The sequence below is a fragment of the Amblyomma maculatum genome, chromosome 1, assembly GCF_055883805.1.
Source record: "Amblyomma maculatum isolate TAMU_Amacu chromosome 1, ASM5588380v1, whole genome shotgun sequence".
NCBI lineage: Eukaryota > Metazoa > Arthropoda > Arachnida > Ixodida > Ixodidae > Amblyomma > Amblyomma maculatum.
The window spans coordinates 368,659,402-368,677,388 of NC_139344.1; the positions used below are offsets into that span (position 1 = coordinate 368,659,402).

The 17,987-nt window shown below is 44.4% G+C and overlaps 1 protein-coding gene across 1 annotated transcript; it reads left to right on the forward strand.

Annotated features, from left to right (window-relative positions):
- Positions 1–926: 926 nt before the first annotated feature.
- LOC146208089 (uncharacterized) lies at positions 927–12,434 on the forward strand (the record flags this gene model as incomplete). The annotated part of the gene is made up of 5 exons (XM_084578044.1): positions 927–1,035; positions 3,283–3,344; positions 5,465–5,610; positions 7,122–7,272; positions 11,528–12,434. Coding segments are annotated over 5 exons (666 nt in total), but the record flags the coding sequence as incomplete, so codon positions are not given.
- Between the last annotated feature and the right edge of the window lie 5,553 nt (positions 12,435–17,987).

A 17,987-nucleotide genomic window follows, 5' to 3' on the forward strand; every position in this document is an offset into this window, starting at 1 on the left:
CTAAGCATGTACGAAACAAAGTTGATGCATCTCACACATTCTGAATGTCATCTTCTGAAAGCGAGTAGTTAGCAGATTGTGCTTACTGCCCCTTCATGGTTATGTGTCTTAAAATAATCCTTTGCCATGCCAATTACTGATAAGTAATTGATTAATAACATAGTCATAATTCAATTTTTTAACAGCTGGGATAATGGGGAAAACTGGCTTCTAGAATATTTGTGATTGCATTAGTCAAAGTGGTCGTAATTTTAACTACAAGTTTCATTAACTGAAATGAATTTAAGATACTAGTTTTAAATATTCTGGATTTTTCTTTATGCACAATCACCTGTAATGCTAATTATCCATGTATTCTTTTGTTTCCAAAAATGTCAGAGTTCGCTTTTGTATCACGTGGCCGCCGAAAAACATCAATGCATGTTTTATGTATTCTTTTCCCTGTTTACATGGTTTCACGTTTATGCGGTTACATGCTGTTCTGTTGGCAGAAATTTTAGCTTATTACTCGACTTGACAACCTCTGTACATGGGCATTTTTATGCATTTGCAACGTACTGTTACCAATATTATGTTGGAACCAGTGCCTAACCCCTGGAAATTTTGCACACTCGTGCAGGATAAAAAGTATTAGCACAAAAGATGGAAAATGTGTGCCAAATATTGGCCAGCTTGGAATTGGCAGCACATACATACAGTGCTTTTTTGTAACAGACCCTTGATGGAAAGGTAGTGTGTAAGCTACAAGATGCCGGTTTGTAGTGAAGAAAAGAAGTTCATGCCCATTTTTCTGATCGTGTGGTTTATATTGCAAAGTAGTTAGTCTTAGAACTCTTTGTTAGCCCGTAAAAAATTTATATGATTACTACTACTGCCTAAGTGACCTTTCAGACTTTTCTTGAACAAGTGCTGCTGCTCTGTTGTAATTTGCAGAGGATGGCCTCCAGCTTACACACAGCATAAAAGTGGAGCCCCTCTCCCACACGGACTCCAGCGAGGATTGCCTCTCTGATGGCAGTGAGCCGGTCAATTATGGTAAGGTCCTAGTTAAATGCAAGGCCTGGTACCCCATACTCTTTTCTTTATTTAATAAGTGGAACCTGTGATATATAATAACAACCAGTACGAATCTTTGAATGATAAAAATCCTTAAGTTCTCCGACCAAAGTGTACAGGACGTGAAATTTCGGATATTACAAACACCTTCCTTCACCACTACAGATGCTTCATGCTTGGCACATAGGTTAAATAAAATAGGCAATATGCTGAAAGGGTTCAGGATGCCTTTAAAATTTCCATTAAACCCACTTCTTTGCAGTACCTTGAGTGCATTAAGTTAACACAGTTTCTGGGTGTTAGCGCTAGAAGTGTATTAGGTTTGGTTGGATTGGTTTGTAAGGTTTAACATCCCAAAGCAGCCCAGGCTATGAGAAATGCCGTTGTGGAGGGCCGAAGAAGTTCGACCCTGTGGAGTTTTTTGTCGTGCACTGACATCGCACAGTACATGGGCATTGTGCTTTCATCTCCACCGAAAAGCAATCGCCGTGGCCAAGATTCAATCTCGCGTCTCTAGGTACAGCAGTCAACCCCCAACCACTGAGCCACCACAGCTTGGCAAAAGTGTATTAGGGAGTGCTTAATGTCTGCTCAAGGTTAGCTGCTGATGATGTTCTACATAGATTATGTATGTGGGTAACACTCACTTGCTCCAAAATGCACATTTTTTTCAGTTTAACTTGCTTCAGCTCATCAAGCTTTCTAAAACAAGGCAATTTGCTTTGTACGCAAGAGATACGAGAGGCCAGCTTTGTGTCTAGAAATTCCTTGTGTAATTCACAAAATCTGGAAAATGTGCTTTGTTTGCTCAGGCACAGTAATCACTTAATATTTAAATTTTTTGCACAAATATGACGTGGCCTTATACTCCTCGTGGTCTCCTGCAGATATTTGGGCAGGAAAATAGGCTTTGTTAATTTGGCTTCTAAATGTAAAGTGCGGTGAACTCGGTCGAGTCTGAGTGCAGTGCATTGCGTGACAGGCTGGCCGCAAGCACAAAAAAGAAAGAGTTGAGTTTAATCACAACTTTCATGTTTCTGCATGTTGTCATGCTGACATTCGGTGCTCGTGCTGAATTAGTACAACTAGTACTAAAATTCTCTGTGGCAGCAGCGGCCTGCTGAAGCTCATGCCAAGTTTTACCAGTTAGCATTGATGAAATGGTGTCATGGATTCATCTAACATATTGTGCATTCTGTATTAAAGATGTGTTTTGAAACAATCTGTTGCAGTACCAACGAAGTGCAGTCGTTTCTGTAATAAAATACCAAAGGAAGACAAATAAACACGGTAATAGATTTTTATTGAAATTACTACAGAGTTCACTGATGTTTGTGAGCATGAGTAAAATGAAGCAAGGAAAAGGGAACTCGTACAATTCTGTTGGATATATTGCATGCCGCCACAAGATGGAGGAAGCAGCTATAGGACATAAATGCGACGCTAAAATATGCTCTTGCATTTCATCAACACATTGCTCAGTTCAATAAAAGTTTTTATTATTTAAGATAATAGACATCAGGGCGTCTCACTTTCGCAAAATGTTTAACTGAATGCTCAGTTCTGTGCACAAGTGCTGGGTACTATGCGCCATGACAGCTTTTAGCAATGGAAGGAGGCTACAGGGGCAAAGTGTCTATAACTATGGCATTTCATTAAATAGTTCACCGCACAAACAATGTGCTTGGTCGTCCCTGTCGTGTTGTGCTCTCCACGACATCTTCAATTTGTTTGTGGTGCAGTTGGCGCCCGAAACTCATTGTAATAGCGGTTTATTGCAGATAGACTGCTGTTTAGAGTCTTGCATGGCACTTTTGTTTTTGCTACATCTTTCAGACATTCTGTGCCTCACAAATATGGGAATTTGGAAACATATTCATTTCAATATATTCGCAGAGAAAATCGCAAGAAATAACTGACCCATCATTGTACCATTGCATGTCATGAGCAGAGTATATCCTCCAAATAAGCCCAGTACTGCATAGCATGAAAGGACAGGTGGATTTTCTGCTTGCTTGTAGATAATAAAGACACGCACTTATAGTTGAAACAAACATGAGGGTGAAAGTTCATATCTAACATAAGCCACTATATTTTATATGTTGCAAATGAGCTTGCTAAAGTTAAGACAGTTAATGTTGTTGTTAAATTGTCCTGAGCATCCTGTCATAGCCGAGTGCAAGATGAAGTCAGGTTACTGTCATATTCTGCCTGGGTCGTTTTCAGATTCAAGTGCAGAAGCCACACCTTCTGGAGCAACACAAGCGTACAGAGAAAAGCTTGATGATGTAAGAATGTCTTTGTTTTGTTTTTGTTCTTTCAGTTTTCACATTTCAAAAATAACGCTGTATTTGCAGAAGGCACTTGGCTTTGGGTCATGTTTCATTGCTCCAATGTGACTACTAGTCAATGTAGTGTGAGAGCTTTTTTTTTTCCTACGTAACATGTTCACTTTTCTTTTTTTTCCTTGCTGCATTGTTTTTAAACCGTACAAATGTGCTGAGGCTTCATCAGGTGTACAAGAGTTTTGCTTAAGCTTGCTCTTCCTTCATTGGAAAGAAAAGAAAGGATATGATTTGATATTGATCAGCCACACTTTCCAAAAGAAAGAAGAATGGTGCAGTTTGCTACATTAGCATTGATTGGACAATGTACACTTAGCAAATTATTGCAGGGAAATGTTCATTTTGGTACCCTGTATACATCTAAGTTGCTAACTCATTTTGGAGGCTGTCAGTGAAGAGCACTAGGCATACATGGTGTTGCCCAAGGGTGCTTCTTTCTGGGCTTTCTTTTTGCTGTAGCGCTAAAGCACTTCTAGCCTAGCGCAATAGGTTTCGCCGATTTTTCCAGGTTCCATCTACCTTACTGAGTGTTCCTATGACAACCATGACTACTAGCATTACTATACATGCTTATACTATGACTTGTTTTGGTTAACCGCGACTAAGACGAGTGCTATGCTTAAACTATCAGTCAAAAGTAATTGGACCTAAATGATAATTCCACCTAAATATGTGTCACCCACAGGTTAGAAACGGTGCCTGAATGTGTCGGAACACACTTTGGCATGATTGTGCTTTTCCTAAGCCTAATTGCCTATCTAAACCTAAAGGTCTGTATGGCGACATTAAAGTAGTGAAGAGTCACTGGAGAAGTTTTCAGAGCACTGTGAACCTCCTCTCTCTAAGACCGGTTTTGGAAGCTTTATGGCTCTCCCTGATGGCATTTGCAGCACTGTAAGCGCATCCGTAATTCCGTGTGCAGATGCCTTCACAACATGATTATTGTAAATGCTAAACTGAACTTCTCTATATTCGGGATAGCTGGGGTCAAAAAGAATTTGAATGAGCACTTAGCATAAACAGGAAACAATATTATATTTATACCTCGTTAAGCAACAATTTGTTCATGAATGCAGGTGCTAGAAAAGGTCGGTGGATTTGGAATCCCACTGCCCCGTATAAAGTCATTGCAAGCTATGATATCCACTATTCTGAAAGTACTGAGCAGAAGCAACCACGTTTCTCTCAAACCGGGCGGTGTTGGGAAAAGGATCTCATGGTGCTCTGAAAATGTTTCTAATGACTCTACATAAGCATGTTGCTGTCTGAGCACACACTGGCCATTAGTATACATCTATGAGCCGAATTAAGCTTGATCAGGCTTAGCCAAGTCTCATGTGCCTAACTAAGCTTGTTTAGAGCGAAAGTACTTCTAGCTTTTGAATGTAAAACTCGTGCGCAAAAACATTGTTAAGATTTGTAGCACATTAGATGGAAGAACAACACCACCAGAAGATCTGAGCAGTGTTTATGAGGTTCATTGCTTACAACAATCCAAAGTTGTTTAGAATTAATCAAAATGGCAAGCAAGGGGGTGTTGATTAAGAGTGTTATTTTGCCTTCTGCTGCCATATAAAAATACCTGGGCCTCCTGTCATTGTTTCAAGCAAAGCAAACACTTTTTTGTACGAGATAACCTCATCATGTGATCACTGACAGTGATTGAAAAATACAACACAATAATATTAATGTCACAAATACATAGTGATTACTTCTGAATAGCATTAGCAGAATGCTGTGAAAACCCTGGTAAGTGTAATCATTCAAAATGAAAGTTCATAGTTAGTGGTGTTGAGGCTAGTCTGTTCATAACCGCTGAGGAATTTAACTTGACTGCGGTGTTTGCAAGTAGCAACATTTAAATGAAAATTATTTAATGTATGATCACTAAGGCTATGTATATACAAAACTGAATAAAGAAGGAAGGTGTCTTCCAGTGCCGCATTCACAGAGGTGAAGTGCGAGCACCTTTTTGAGACTGTTTTGTTCTGTTGCACAAACTGTGTGAAAAACTAGCCTTTGGACTCGCTGCACTATTTTTGTGGCCGTTGTGCCTTTCACAGGCGAACCTTCGAACTTGGTCTCCAGGTGGGTTGTTCCCCAAGCTTTCGTCCCTTGTTCAACCCCTCCTGCGCGGTGCACCTATGCATCCAGATAGGCACAAGGCTCTGTCGGGAAAGCTGCGTGATGAAATCATCCAGTTCCTGAAGTAAGTGTGATGGTGCTGATTTTGCTAATGCCATCTACTCTTGGCCGTCTTTTAGACGTAAGCATGTGGGGTGTCCAGATTGTTATTTACTACTGTCCATTTCTAAGGCTTAAAAAATTTTTTTTTAATTAATTCATTGACTATTACTTTGGGTGCATAGGTCAAAAGTTTGCCTTGACAGGATATCTAACTTGGACCATACTCATATTTATTTCAAAGTTTTTGCGCATCTCTTTTAGTACAATAGAACCCTTCTACAGGCTGCGTGCACATCTAACCTTGGAGTGATGTGCATGCTACCAGCGGCCACTTCCAATTCCAGAGTGGGATTTTCACTTATAATTTTTCTAGCAATGAATGTGCCTTTTTTTTGCGTACCCAAAGGATAAAAACCATATCAGTGAGCGTGATAGTGATTGCACTCCAGCAGAAAGGGTGAGCTAAAACAGTGTAGTCCAGTTGCTAGAGTAATCGACCAGCTTTATTGTAGTGTATCATTGACTTTAGTTCTACACCCAAAGCTGTTCAGTGCCACTTTCATCAACAACAGTTATGGTGAACCATGATAACCACTTCAACCACGAGGTGCTAAACAATGTAGCATCATATAGTTATAAAGCTCAAAGTATATTGTTGATAGTGCAAAGGCAACAATGCTCATTATCAAAGGATGTGAGCAGGAATGCACCATAATTAAATATGACAAAAGTTTTTCAAAAGCACAACATGTAGTTCGACAATGCATAAGTTATATTTTACTAAAATGTGGTCATCTGTAGTGACATATCTATAATTGGCAAAATATTACTGCAGAATGTTGCCTCCCTCTGCATGTTTTAAGAGACTTTTTTTTTGTGAAAAGCTAAGTTTATAAATCTTTGTTTCTTTGGTATTACAATGCTTGATTCTCTTAATATGAGGCAAGATCTTTTCATTTCCGCCATGATCTCGCGACACGTTTGGCCAGTTGTCGATCCTTTTAAAGTGCCTTGAAACGATGCAGTCTTCACATCAGTGGCCTCATTTCTCATGTACAGTCCCGGCCATAATAACACAAAGCACACCTCAGTGAAAAAATATTTAATTGAGGCATAACCTATAGGGAATATTGGGAACTACCTTACACATACATAAGTACATGCCACTGGTGCGCTCGTGTACGGATTCGAATAATCATTGTATCTTCTCTATGGAAAGCATGAGAAATTTTCAAACAGCAGAAGCGCCCTCTGTAATATTATGGCCACACCTATACACCTCCCATGTTGGCTTATTGGCTTTAGAATTTGGCCAGTGACCCCAAAGTCGCTAGCTTGATGCCAACTGCGGTGACCATGTTTCAGTAGAGGTAAAAAACACAAGCGTCATTGTGTTGTTTAATGTCAGTGCACTTAAAGGAACATGAGGTGGTCCTAATTAATCCAGAGCTCTCCACTACAACATCCCTCGCAGCCCATACGTTGCTTTATGATGTTGAATCATAGAATTCACAATTCGATTCATTTTTGCAGTGAGCACAGATTGATCGAGGGAAAGAATACATCAGCCAATCGTTGGGCATACTGCGCTTTGGGCCGATCCTTGGCTACACGATATCCCTGCATGGTCTGGGAACGTCCCAAGCCAGGCACCAAGGTTTACAGCCGAAATATGAACCGATGGGTGAGTGCATGTGATGCATTGTGGTGTTATGGGTGAAAGCAACAAAAACCGCAAGTGTGTCTCTGTAGAGACAGGAGCTTGGCACTGTTTTATTTGACAGCACGTGTGATGCCATCTGCTGCAAGAACTTGCACCAGATTTTAAGGCAGATGTGTAAATTTGCCCAGATTCAGTGATTTTATATGTTATTGAATGGCATGCCACATACTGCGGGGTACATCAGAAGCTGCTCTAATATTCCCATCACAGGAGCACTTTTGATGCTTGTGGAGTCCATTAGGATTGAACTCAGTGCAGTTCAGGTTTGGAATTGAAGTTTCACAATCACGTTGGAGAATTTGCTCAAAAATCAAGGAGCTGCTGCTTCCACTGTCGTACCTTCTAAATAGAGTCAAGTTCTGATAAGTAGTACTAGTAGGTAAACTTGCTTGCTTGCTCATAGTTTGAATATCATACCGCAACACCGATCAAAAATGCCTGCTGCTCACTGCTTCCACTTTAAGAACTTATTCACTTGCTACAGCTTGTACACCTTCAGATGCATGCAGCGTGAGCAACTGACCAGTTTTATTCAGGATTGAGTGGACATGTATTGCAACTTTGAATATTGCGCACACTTGAAGTTTAAGTTGGGATAAGAGTCAATCAATCGGGGCTAGAATTACACATCTGACAGCAGTATATGCAGCCGCAAGAGCTGTGTCCTTCACAACGATTCCCAAGAGCCAAATTACAAAGTTTAGTCTCAAGGCTGCCTTGCGTGACGTCGCTTGATTTGGTTTTATGGGGTGTGTAAGGAGAAATGTGCTTGCATTTTTGCATGGTACGGGCACTGTTTAAAGCTTTTGCTGTCTAAGTACGTTAATTTGTGCCACTGATGGAAGAACTGAAAAATGCGTTTTGCTCAGTGAGAAGTTTGCCCCATCTCGGCGGGTTTCCTTGTAGTGCTTGCTCGAAGCCTGGCCCAGTCTACCTGCTTGCGCTGGTCTTCAATGTCCAAGCTAGACCGCATGGCTTCCCATTCAGTGGGGTAGTCATTACATTAAATAACATGATTGCGGGCATATGATGCGGCAGAGTGTGGGGTGTTGTCTGCCACATAATGCTGAAAAGCTGTTACTAATCATTGGCATAATCGACCAAGCACTAGATATTGTGATCGCATCCATCACAACAATCACCATCACCACCACTTCAGAAGCAGAGAAAGGTTTTGCACTAGCAATTATATTTCATTACAGACATCACAGGCACCTTATGTCGAAACAGCCGCAGGGGCCTAGTACAATACACAGCAGGAGTCCTTACACTGTGTGCTGCCAAGTCATCCATGTCGTACTATACTCCAGGATAACTTTCTATGACAATGTGCAGCCAAAGCTACAGAGCCGACTCGTGTCGGCTCACTGCACAGTAGAGCATAGTTCCTCCAGAAATATTGCACTATTATGTAAATTTACAGTCACATATGCCTCCAGTGGTGTAAAAAGAACACATTTCTGTATAGTTAGCAGCTTGAAAACTATTACTTCAACATAAAGATAGAACTGAAACTAAAACTGTAACTGAGGGTAGATATGCCTGAGCTATTTGATGTAGTAATACTCTGAGAGAAGCCCCGCCTCTTAGCCTTGGCTGGGCAGCCACAAAAAGCTGGCTGCGGGCATGGTATGGACCCCTGGCCTCGAATTTGTTCGTGGGAACCTGTGTGTACATGCTATCTAGTGTGCTTATCTTGTGTTTCTTCAGATCTTCATCTTTTTTGCTGTTGCGAAAGCTACATTGGCCACGAACTTGCTAGTTCGCTGTGGCGGTGCTCCGAGGAGGCACAGAGCCGTTGCCTAGCAACCGCCGCGCCATTTGCCAATCAAGACGCAACCAGAAGACAAAGATGTCTCACCTTTAATGCAACAACAACATAGCTAGACAACAAGACTAACCTGGAGTTGTAGCTAAGATTAAGATGGCATAGCTGAGGTAAGCCACTGATAATTCTATGCTGGGCCAGTCTCCTCGTCAAAAAATAAAAAAGCATTGCCTCCGCCGGGAATCGATCTTCTATCCCTCGGATTCCCAGCTGAGCACTTTAACCGATTGCATCACGCCCTGGATCGTGAGTAGCGCATCTTACTTCTCCTTCTCTAGCGCGAGGATGATAGCAGGGATGATAAGCTAGTCAGCGGTGCATTTCGGGCACACGTGTACTCGGCATTGGACAGGATTGGATTGGACTCTATTAGACTGGCTTGTATTTAGTTGGACAGGATTGGATTGGATTGGATTTGACTTGAATGAACTGTACCTGATTGGACTTGGTTTGATTAGACTGGTTGGTTTGGATTGGATTGGATTGCACTGGATTGAATGGGATTAGATTGGGGTGGAGAGGAGTAAGCAGCCCAGCGCCAGGGACACGTTTTCACTATGTATATCCTAGCTGACCTAGCTTAGCTATGCCACGGCCAGTTTTTTGCTCTTCAGCTGAACCAGTTCCTCAAGGCAGTTCCATTGCCTCAAGACATAAACCACTGCCAATATAGTACACTCACCGCATAGTTTGTGACCTCACTTATCAGAATTGCAAGAAATGCATTCTCCACATAAGCAACATCTTGCACTAAGACAAAAATATTACAGAAATAGCACCCCGCTGTGCTGGTGCAGTGGCTAAGATGCCCGAATACTGTGCCGGAGTACCTGGGTTCGATGGAGGCGAAACGAAGAGGCGTCCGTCCGTGTGCTGTGCAGTGTCAGCGCATGTTAAAGATCTCCACGTAGTCAAAATTACTCCGCAGCCCTCCACTATGGCACCCCTTTCTCTCTTTCCGCTTTCACTCCCACCTTCCTCCCTTCCCTTATGGTGCAGTTCAGGTGTCCATGGAGCAAGTGTGACAGATACTGCGCCTTTTCTTTCCTGTGAATCAATTACAGAAATAGCACTGCATTTTATACCTATGATTAAAAAACTGAAGACCATGAGGGAAGTGAAATACTGATATGAGACAAAACTGAAAAAGCTATACAACTACCTCAGTGCAACAGTTCTTATTGCTCACTGTTACGCTGTCTGCACTGCTGTAGAGAAGATAGCAAATCACAATATAAAAACAGCATTATATATATCTACACAGATTCCCTGAGCGTCCTCACTGCAATAAACTTCAGAAATGCCATCAAACCACCGATAGGAAGCATCATACATAATACAGTAAAGCTCACAACACAGAAACATGCCATATAATTCTTCTGGGTCCTAGTCACATTGGGATTAGGGCTAATGAAAGGGCAGATGTATGTGCTGCACGAGCGAGAAATATACAAATGAAACGAAGTCAACATGACGCACAGAGACTACTTGAAGTTAGTGCACAACAAACTGAGAGCTGGCAGACTGCTTGGAATAACGAAGTAAACAACAAGGTGAATTTCGTAAGGTCCACTTTAGGAGGATAGAAGTCATGCTGACGTCAGGAACACTTTGTCGAAGTATAATTTTGTGTCGTCTGTGCATAGAAGCATAGGACACAGACACTAATAGTACACAAAATTTCTTACTAACAAAGAAAGACAAATCTGTTTGTGAAATGTGTAGTGATGAGCTCAAAGTAGATCACACTTTAACCTTACACTCAGAGCTCTAAGAACTTACGAAAAAAATACTTTACTTTATTTTACAATGAACATATCCCGTTTCATCCAGCATTGCTTTTAGGCAAACAAGCACTTGTCGATTTTTTGCAGCAGACAGTCTAACCTTGCGTTTGTCGCGTGATAGCCGCAGCTGCCTATGCACCAAAAAACTTCATATGTAACTAACTTTCTTGCATGCTTTGGTAACACATTTGTAGTTGTGAAGGGAGTAAAATCAACGATGACAGTCGTTGAAAATCCAGCTTCCAAAGATTTTATTTCTGGCCATTGGGCCTTGGGATTGTCTGCATCTTTGGGCAGGTAATTGCGGAGAGTGAAAATTTCAGCAAACGAAAAAAACTTTTTTTTTTTTTTCATTGCTTTTTTTTATAAAAATTTAATCTCAGGGCTGAAAGCTGCTCATATTTGGAAGATGATGTATGGTAGGGCTGAGTATTTATTTTTAAGCATTATTGTAGTTGTATGGCATTACTTCAGTGTTCTTAATATAATTATTAATATAATGAGGTATATGTCGTTTCTTTGCATCAAATTGAAATGAATGAATTCGATATCAGAATACACACTAAAGCAGTTGACTTCTTTCTTTTCTTTTGTGTCACAGACAGTCTTCATTCATCGTCTCAGTGTTTGCAGAAAGACCCAGAAATGGAGGATGATGCGGAAACGTCAGGATGCGAGCACTGCACCGGCTACTACAGTTGCACCAACTACTCTGGCTACACCAACTACTCCGGCTACACCAACCAGGCCATCCTCAACCACCTCTGCATCATTGGCGGGTAGCATTAAGCAGGAATGAAAATGGGAATTCTTTGGTTATCGTACAGTTAATGAAACAGTATGGAGGTTTATCTGGAATTAAAGCATGGGCGTTAAAGGAATGCAGATATTTCTGGCTGATATGGGATTTTTCATACACCAGACCCAGCTAGCTCCATTGGAGTGCCGATGTGCCTTTCTTTGGAGGTTGTTGGGGAAAGATACACTGCCAAAATATGTGAAAACTATTTCCTGTTTCTGCAGTAACCTAGAGTAGTTCTTCGTATAATTTCTTCATTGTGTTGGGCTGACCAAAATGAGTGCACTGCAATGTGTGATACATCCAGGTGGTGGGTGCAAGCTTCTGCAGCGCTTAGTAGTTGACATGCAGTAAGTAGCTGCTGTAAAAAATTACCAATTTTAACTGCAAACAAGTTGTTAAAACTGGCATCTTGTTTTACCTGGCATATATGGTGTCCCACATAGCATCACTTGTTTCTATGAACCATAAGATGTATAAACATCTCTTGAATAAATAAAAGAGCATTATTTTTTCTTACATGCTCTACCTACTTGCGGAAAAATGAAGAATGGTTTTGTTTTTATGCCAGGGCTGCACTTTGGCTTTGATACACAAACTAGTACAGTCAAGTCCGCTTATAAAGAACTTGACGGTTACACTGATTTCGTTTCATGTATCCAATGTCCGTTGTACATGAACTTGCCCCATTATGGCCAAAAAAAGAATTTCAGACAGAAGTGGTGTTTATTTCTTTATAAGTGCATTGTGCACGTTTGTTCCCTTAACCCTTAAGCTCCGCAGGGAATATATTTCTCACTTCATTCAAACGCTTGCTCACACTTGCTCTGTGGACACCTGAACCGCGCCGTAAGGGAAGGAAGGAAGGTAGGAGTGAAAGTAGAAAGAGAGAAAGGGGAGCCGTAGTGGAGGGCTGCGGAGTAATTTCGACCACCTGGGGATCTTTAACGTACGCTGACATCGCACAGCACATGAACGCCATGTCGCTTCGCCTTTCCTGTAAACCAATTATAATTATATGTAGAACTGCAACGAATGCCAAGAGGCTAACGATGGGAGGCAAATTATAGGATAGGAAGGGTAGGCTTTTGCCGTTCTCCTCTTGAGACATATAAGAGACCCTCTATTTTTTTATTATTATTAAACACAAAACCCCGCGCAGCGGTGGCTCAGTGGCATAGTTGCCAGACCGGTGTTCCAGAGTACCTGAGTTCGACTGATTGATTGCAAAACTTTATTTGCCACCATAGAAAGCCGATCACCCCCGGCACCCGATGGCCGGCGGCTGCGTTTCGGTGGAGGCAAAACAGAATGTTGCTCATGTGCTGTGCGATATCAGTGCACGCAAAGATCCCCAGATGGCCAAAATTACTCTGCAGCGCTGCACTGCGGCACCTTCTTCCTCTCTTTCCACTTTCACTCCCACCTCCTTCTCTTCCCTTAGTGACCGGTTCTGGCAATGCCTCTTAACAACTTTGGTTTAGGCGTCCACGGAGAAGTGTGACAGATACTGGGACTTTCCAAGCCATAGTTTGCAGGAAAGCCCATTGCATTTTAATTTGGAAACTGCGATTTCAAATTTCGATGGAGCCGAGTCGGAGAGGCGTGTGTGTGCTGTACGATGTCGCTTCCGAGGTGGCTAGTCCCCACATATACGGCACCTCTTCCTTTCTGCTTCCACCCCCACCTTAACTTAAGGCGCGGTTCGCATGCCTACGGAAAAAATGAAAGATAGCTTAACCCTGCTATGCCTGGATATACGTAGCGAAAAGCAGTGACTACCTCGGGATCAGAAGTAGTTAATTTCTCTACTCTTCTGCGCCATTCACCAGCAGCTAAACTCTCCTTGGCCTCCATGTTGAGCGCGTTTAAGTTCACCGGCATTCTGTAATTCGTTTACAGGAAAGGAAAGGCGCAGAATCTGTCGCTCGCAGAAGGCAAGAAGCGCCGCCCCGGTGGCGTTGGAACGCACTCATTCCCGCTTGGTCCTCATAGCTGACGGCAGATTGGGGACGTCACATCCTTGACGTCACCCTAATTGAATGACTTATTTTTGGTCTACTTCTATATGTGCTCTGTGGTGCGGCATTCGAGGAAGCGCTAAATGAAAGGCGCCGCACGGGCACGGTGATAGAACGCCCGGCGGGGCAGCTTCGTATATGCTTGGATGGATGGATGGATGGATAACAACTTTTATTGCGAAAGGCTATGTTCACAGATTTCTGTCCGCGTGTCCGCAGGCCGTGTCAGAATCGTGTCCACAGCGATTGTGAGTAATTGAGAAGTGGTAGAGGTTAATGAGTGCTGTCAATCGATAGAGGGTGACATAATGTTGTTGCCGAAAAATAATTAGGCCAAGAAGTTAATTATATTGTTACATTAGGCGGTGCAACGCATAAGGAAAGAAGAACGCATACGCATAAGGAAAGAAGAAGAAGACTCTCGTGAGTGTTGGAGAGAAGACGACGTTCAACAGCGTCGGCTGGTGCCTACAGAGAACGTCCGTTGCAAAGCCTTGTCTTCGGTGTCCGCCCTCTGCTACAAGCTGAACTACCCCGTAACACCTTGGTGGAGGTACTTTCGATTCCCCTTGCCACAGCTCCTCGTACTTTCACGCCAGAAACCTGGATTTGCGCAGTGGACGTCATCTTCCTGAGCTCACCCCATCGACTACCACAGTAAGCATGGCATCCCAGGACGCATCGCCCGCTACGGAAACTCCAGCTGCCCCCATGGTTTTAACCAAAATACGTCATCCGCCTGTCTTTAACGGCGAAGACAACAAGGACGTTGAAGATTGGCTCGACGAATATGAAAGGTGCAGCAAGAATAACCGCTGGGATGCTAGCATAATGCTTGCAAACATCATCTTCTATCTGGCGGGAACGGCGAAGACCTGGTTTACCAATCACGAACAGGAGATGCCTACGTGGGACATCTGCAAACAAAAACTGCAGGACTTATTCGGCAAACCTATTGGGCGAGCCCTGGCAGCCAAAAAAGACCTGGCTACTCGGGCTCAATCGTCAACCGAGTCATACCTAGCCTACATACAGGACGTTCTCGCATTGTGTCGAAAGGTGAATACCTCCATGACCGAAGATGATAAAGTGGGCCATATACTTAAGGGTATCGCTGATGACGCATTCAATATACTTCTCTGCAAAGACTGCTCTACGGTGGACTCAGTCCTGCAAGTCTGTCGCCGTTTCGAACAGGCGAAGCAGCGCCGCATCGTCCATCGGTTTCAGCGCCTTCCCAACACGGCGACTACATCCTCATGTGACGACTTGCCCACGTTACAGCAGCCTTCAAGTCAGAATAACCTCACTACCATCGTCCGCAGAGAAATCGAGGCCTTGACTCCTGTTACACATACGTCACCTCCTGCACAGGCAACAATAGCTATGATACAGGCTGTTGTCCGCCAAGAATTCGCTAATGTGGGCCTCGTTTCAAATCCTGCTCCACCACCCCCTGCACCACAGCCAATCCCAGTGGTTGCTGCTGCTGCCACAACCCCGCCCTACACACCGCGCTACCCTACCCGCAATCCTGCGGAGTGGCGCACATCTGACGATTGGCCTATTTGCTTCGTCTGCTGTCGAGCTGGCCATACATCCCGCTATTGCCGTAGCCGTCCGGCTCCCCCCTCTCAGCCCTATTACAGCCCTGTCCGCCATAACTATTATGCACCACGACGCGTTTCTGTCACCCCAGCACATCTTCGTACTGAGAACACAGAGCAAGACCGTCGTCCTAGCCGTTCTCCATCGCCTCAAGCCCACCATTCCCGATCACCTACTCGTCGCCGCAGCTTGTCCCCAACGTACCAAAGCACCTACTCGGGAAACTAGGCAACGCAGCGCCCGGACGTGACGCTGCGTTACCAACCCGGACAGCCAACTGTGTTTCGACCATCGCACCACGCCGCAACCTGATCAATGTCCTCGTAGATCAAGTCCCTGTGCCCGCTCTCATTGACACTGGAGCCCATATTTCAGTTCTTAGTTCGTCGTTCCGCCAGTGCCTCAAAAAAGTTCTTACGCCCGCTAACACCTCTACAGTTCGCGTTGCTGATGGAAAAACTGCTGCCATCATCGGAATGTGCACTGCACGCGTTAGCATCGCCGGCCATCATGTCCCTGTGCTCTTCGCCGTCCTTAATACTTGTCCTCAAGACGTGATTTTAGGCCTAGACTTTTTAACAGCCCATTCCGCTCTCATTGACTGTTCCGCTGGACTTCTGCGCCTAGCCCTGCCCTATTGTGTTCACGACCCCAGTGCTGACCAATCCCAGCCTCGCCTCCGCTCCAGTACATTTACTCGCCTACCTCCCGAGGCGGCAGTATACGTGCCCATGTCACCTTTTCCCTCCCTTCCTGACGGCGACTACGTTGTCAACCCCATCACCGACGTCACTCTACACCGTAACATCGTCCTACCTCATAACATTGTACACGTCGAGAATAACCTCACCTACATTCCCGTACTCAACTTCAGCATGTCTTCACAAGTTCTACCGGAGGGCATTTTCCTTGCCGAGCTGTCGCCTTTGTCCAGCTTTACCATTTCTGCAGTGCTGTCCGACCGTCACGCCCACGTACCTGCACAACCTGTCCCATCACATAGTCCGGAGGACCGCATCTCAGCCATGGTTGCCTCTGACCTGCGTCCCGAATATGCCAGCGCCCTTGCCGGCCTTTTGCGGTCATTCAGCGACATTTTTGATTTCGGTCACGGATCCCTGGGCCAAACGTCCGTCGTCACACATCGTATTGATACTGGAGATGCCCGACCTATTCATCGACGGCCTTACAGAGTTGCTCTTTCCGAACGCAGGATCATTCAGGAAGAAGTAGAGAAAATGTTGGCAAGCAACATTATTGAGCCGTCGAGCAGCCCCTGGGCGTCTCCGGTAGTACTCGTCAAAAAGAAAGACAACAGCTGGAGGTTTTGCGTTGATTATCGACACCTAAACAAGATAACTAAGAAAGACGTGTACCCTCTTCCAAGGATCGATGACGCTCTCGACTGCCTGAATGGTGCTAACTACTTCTCCTCCATCGATCTCCGTTCTGGATATTGGCAGATCTCTGTTGACGAAAGAGCTCGTGAAAAGACGGCTTTTGTCACCCCGGATGGCCTCTACCAATTCAAGGTGATGCCTTTCGGCTTATGTAATGCCCCTGCGACATTCGAGCGTATGATGGACTCCCTATTACGCGGGCTCAAATGGACCACATGTCTGTGCTACCTCGATGACGTCATCGTATTTTCATCAACCTTTGAAGGCCACCTCCATCGTGTTTCGGCTATTCTGGCGTCTTCCGACGAGCTGGCCTTCAGTTGAACTCCAAGAAGTGTACCTTTGGTCGTCGGGAACTCAAGGTCCTAGGACATTTAGTCAACACCCATGGCATCCAGCCGGATCCCGACAAAATTCGCGCTGTAAGGGATTTCCCTAAACCGAAATCTAGCAGCGACGTGCGTAGCTTCCTCGGACTTTGCTCATATTTCCGGCGATTTGTACCAAACTTCGCAGAAATAGCCCGTCCGCTCACGCAGCTTCTGAAAAAAGAGGTCTCCTTTACCTGGGGCCACGAACAATCGGCCGCCTTCGTCGCTCTTATTGCCCACCTCACTGGTCCGCCAGTGTTGGCTCACTTCAATCCGTCAGCGCCCACAGAAGTACGCACCGACGCAAGTGGTCATGGAATTGGTGCCGTTCTCGCACAACGTCAGCTCGGGTTACCCCACGTCATCGCCTATGCCAGCCGACTCCTCTCTGCGGCCGAACAAAATTATTCAATCACTGAACGTGAGTGCTTAGCCCTAGTTTGGGCCATTACAAAGTTCCGCCCTTACTTGTATGGGCGGCCATTCACAGTAGTCACTGACCACCACGCACTGTGTTGGCTTTCTACACTCAAAGACCCTACTGGCCGCCTTGGACGTTGGGCCTTGCGCCTTCAGGAGTACAATTTTTCAGTAGTTTATAAGTCTGGCCAGTTGCATCGAGACGCCGATTGCTTGTCCCGTCATCCAGTCGACCCGCCAAGCCAACCTGAATGTGACAATGACGCTTGCGTGCTCTCTATTTCTGATTTCTCCAACATTCGCCATGAGCAACGCCAGGACCCTCAGCTTCGCAAAATTATCAATCGCGTCAGCGCCGATCGCGATGACCCTTCCCTTCGTTTGTTTGTGCTCCACGACGGCACCTTATACCGGCACAATATGCGACCTGATGGCCCCGACC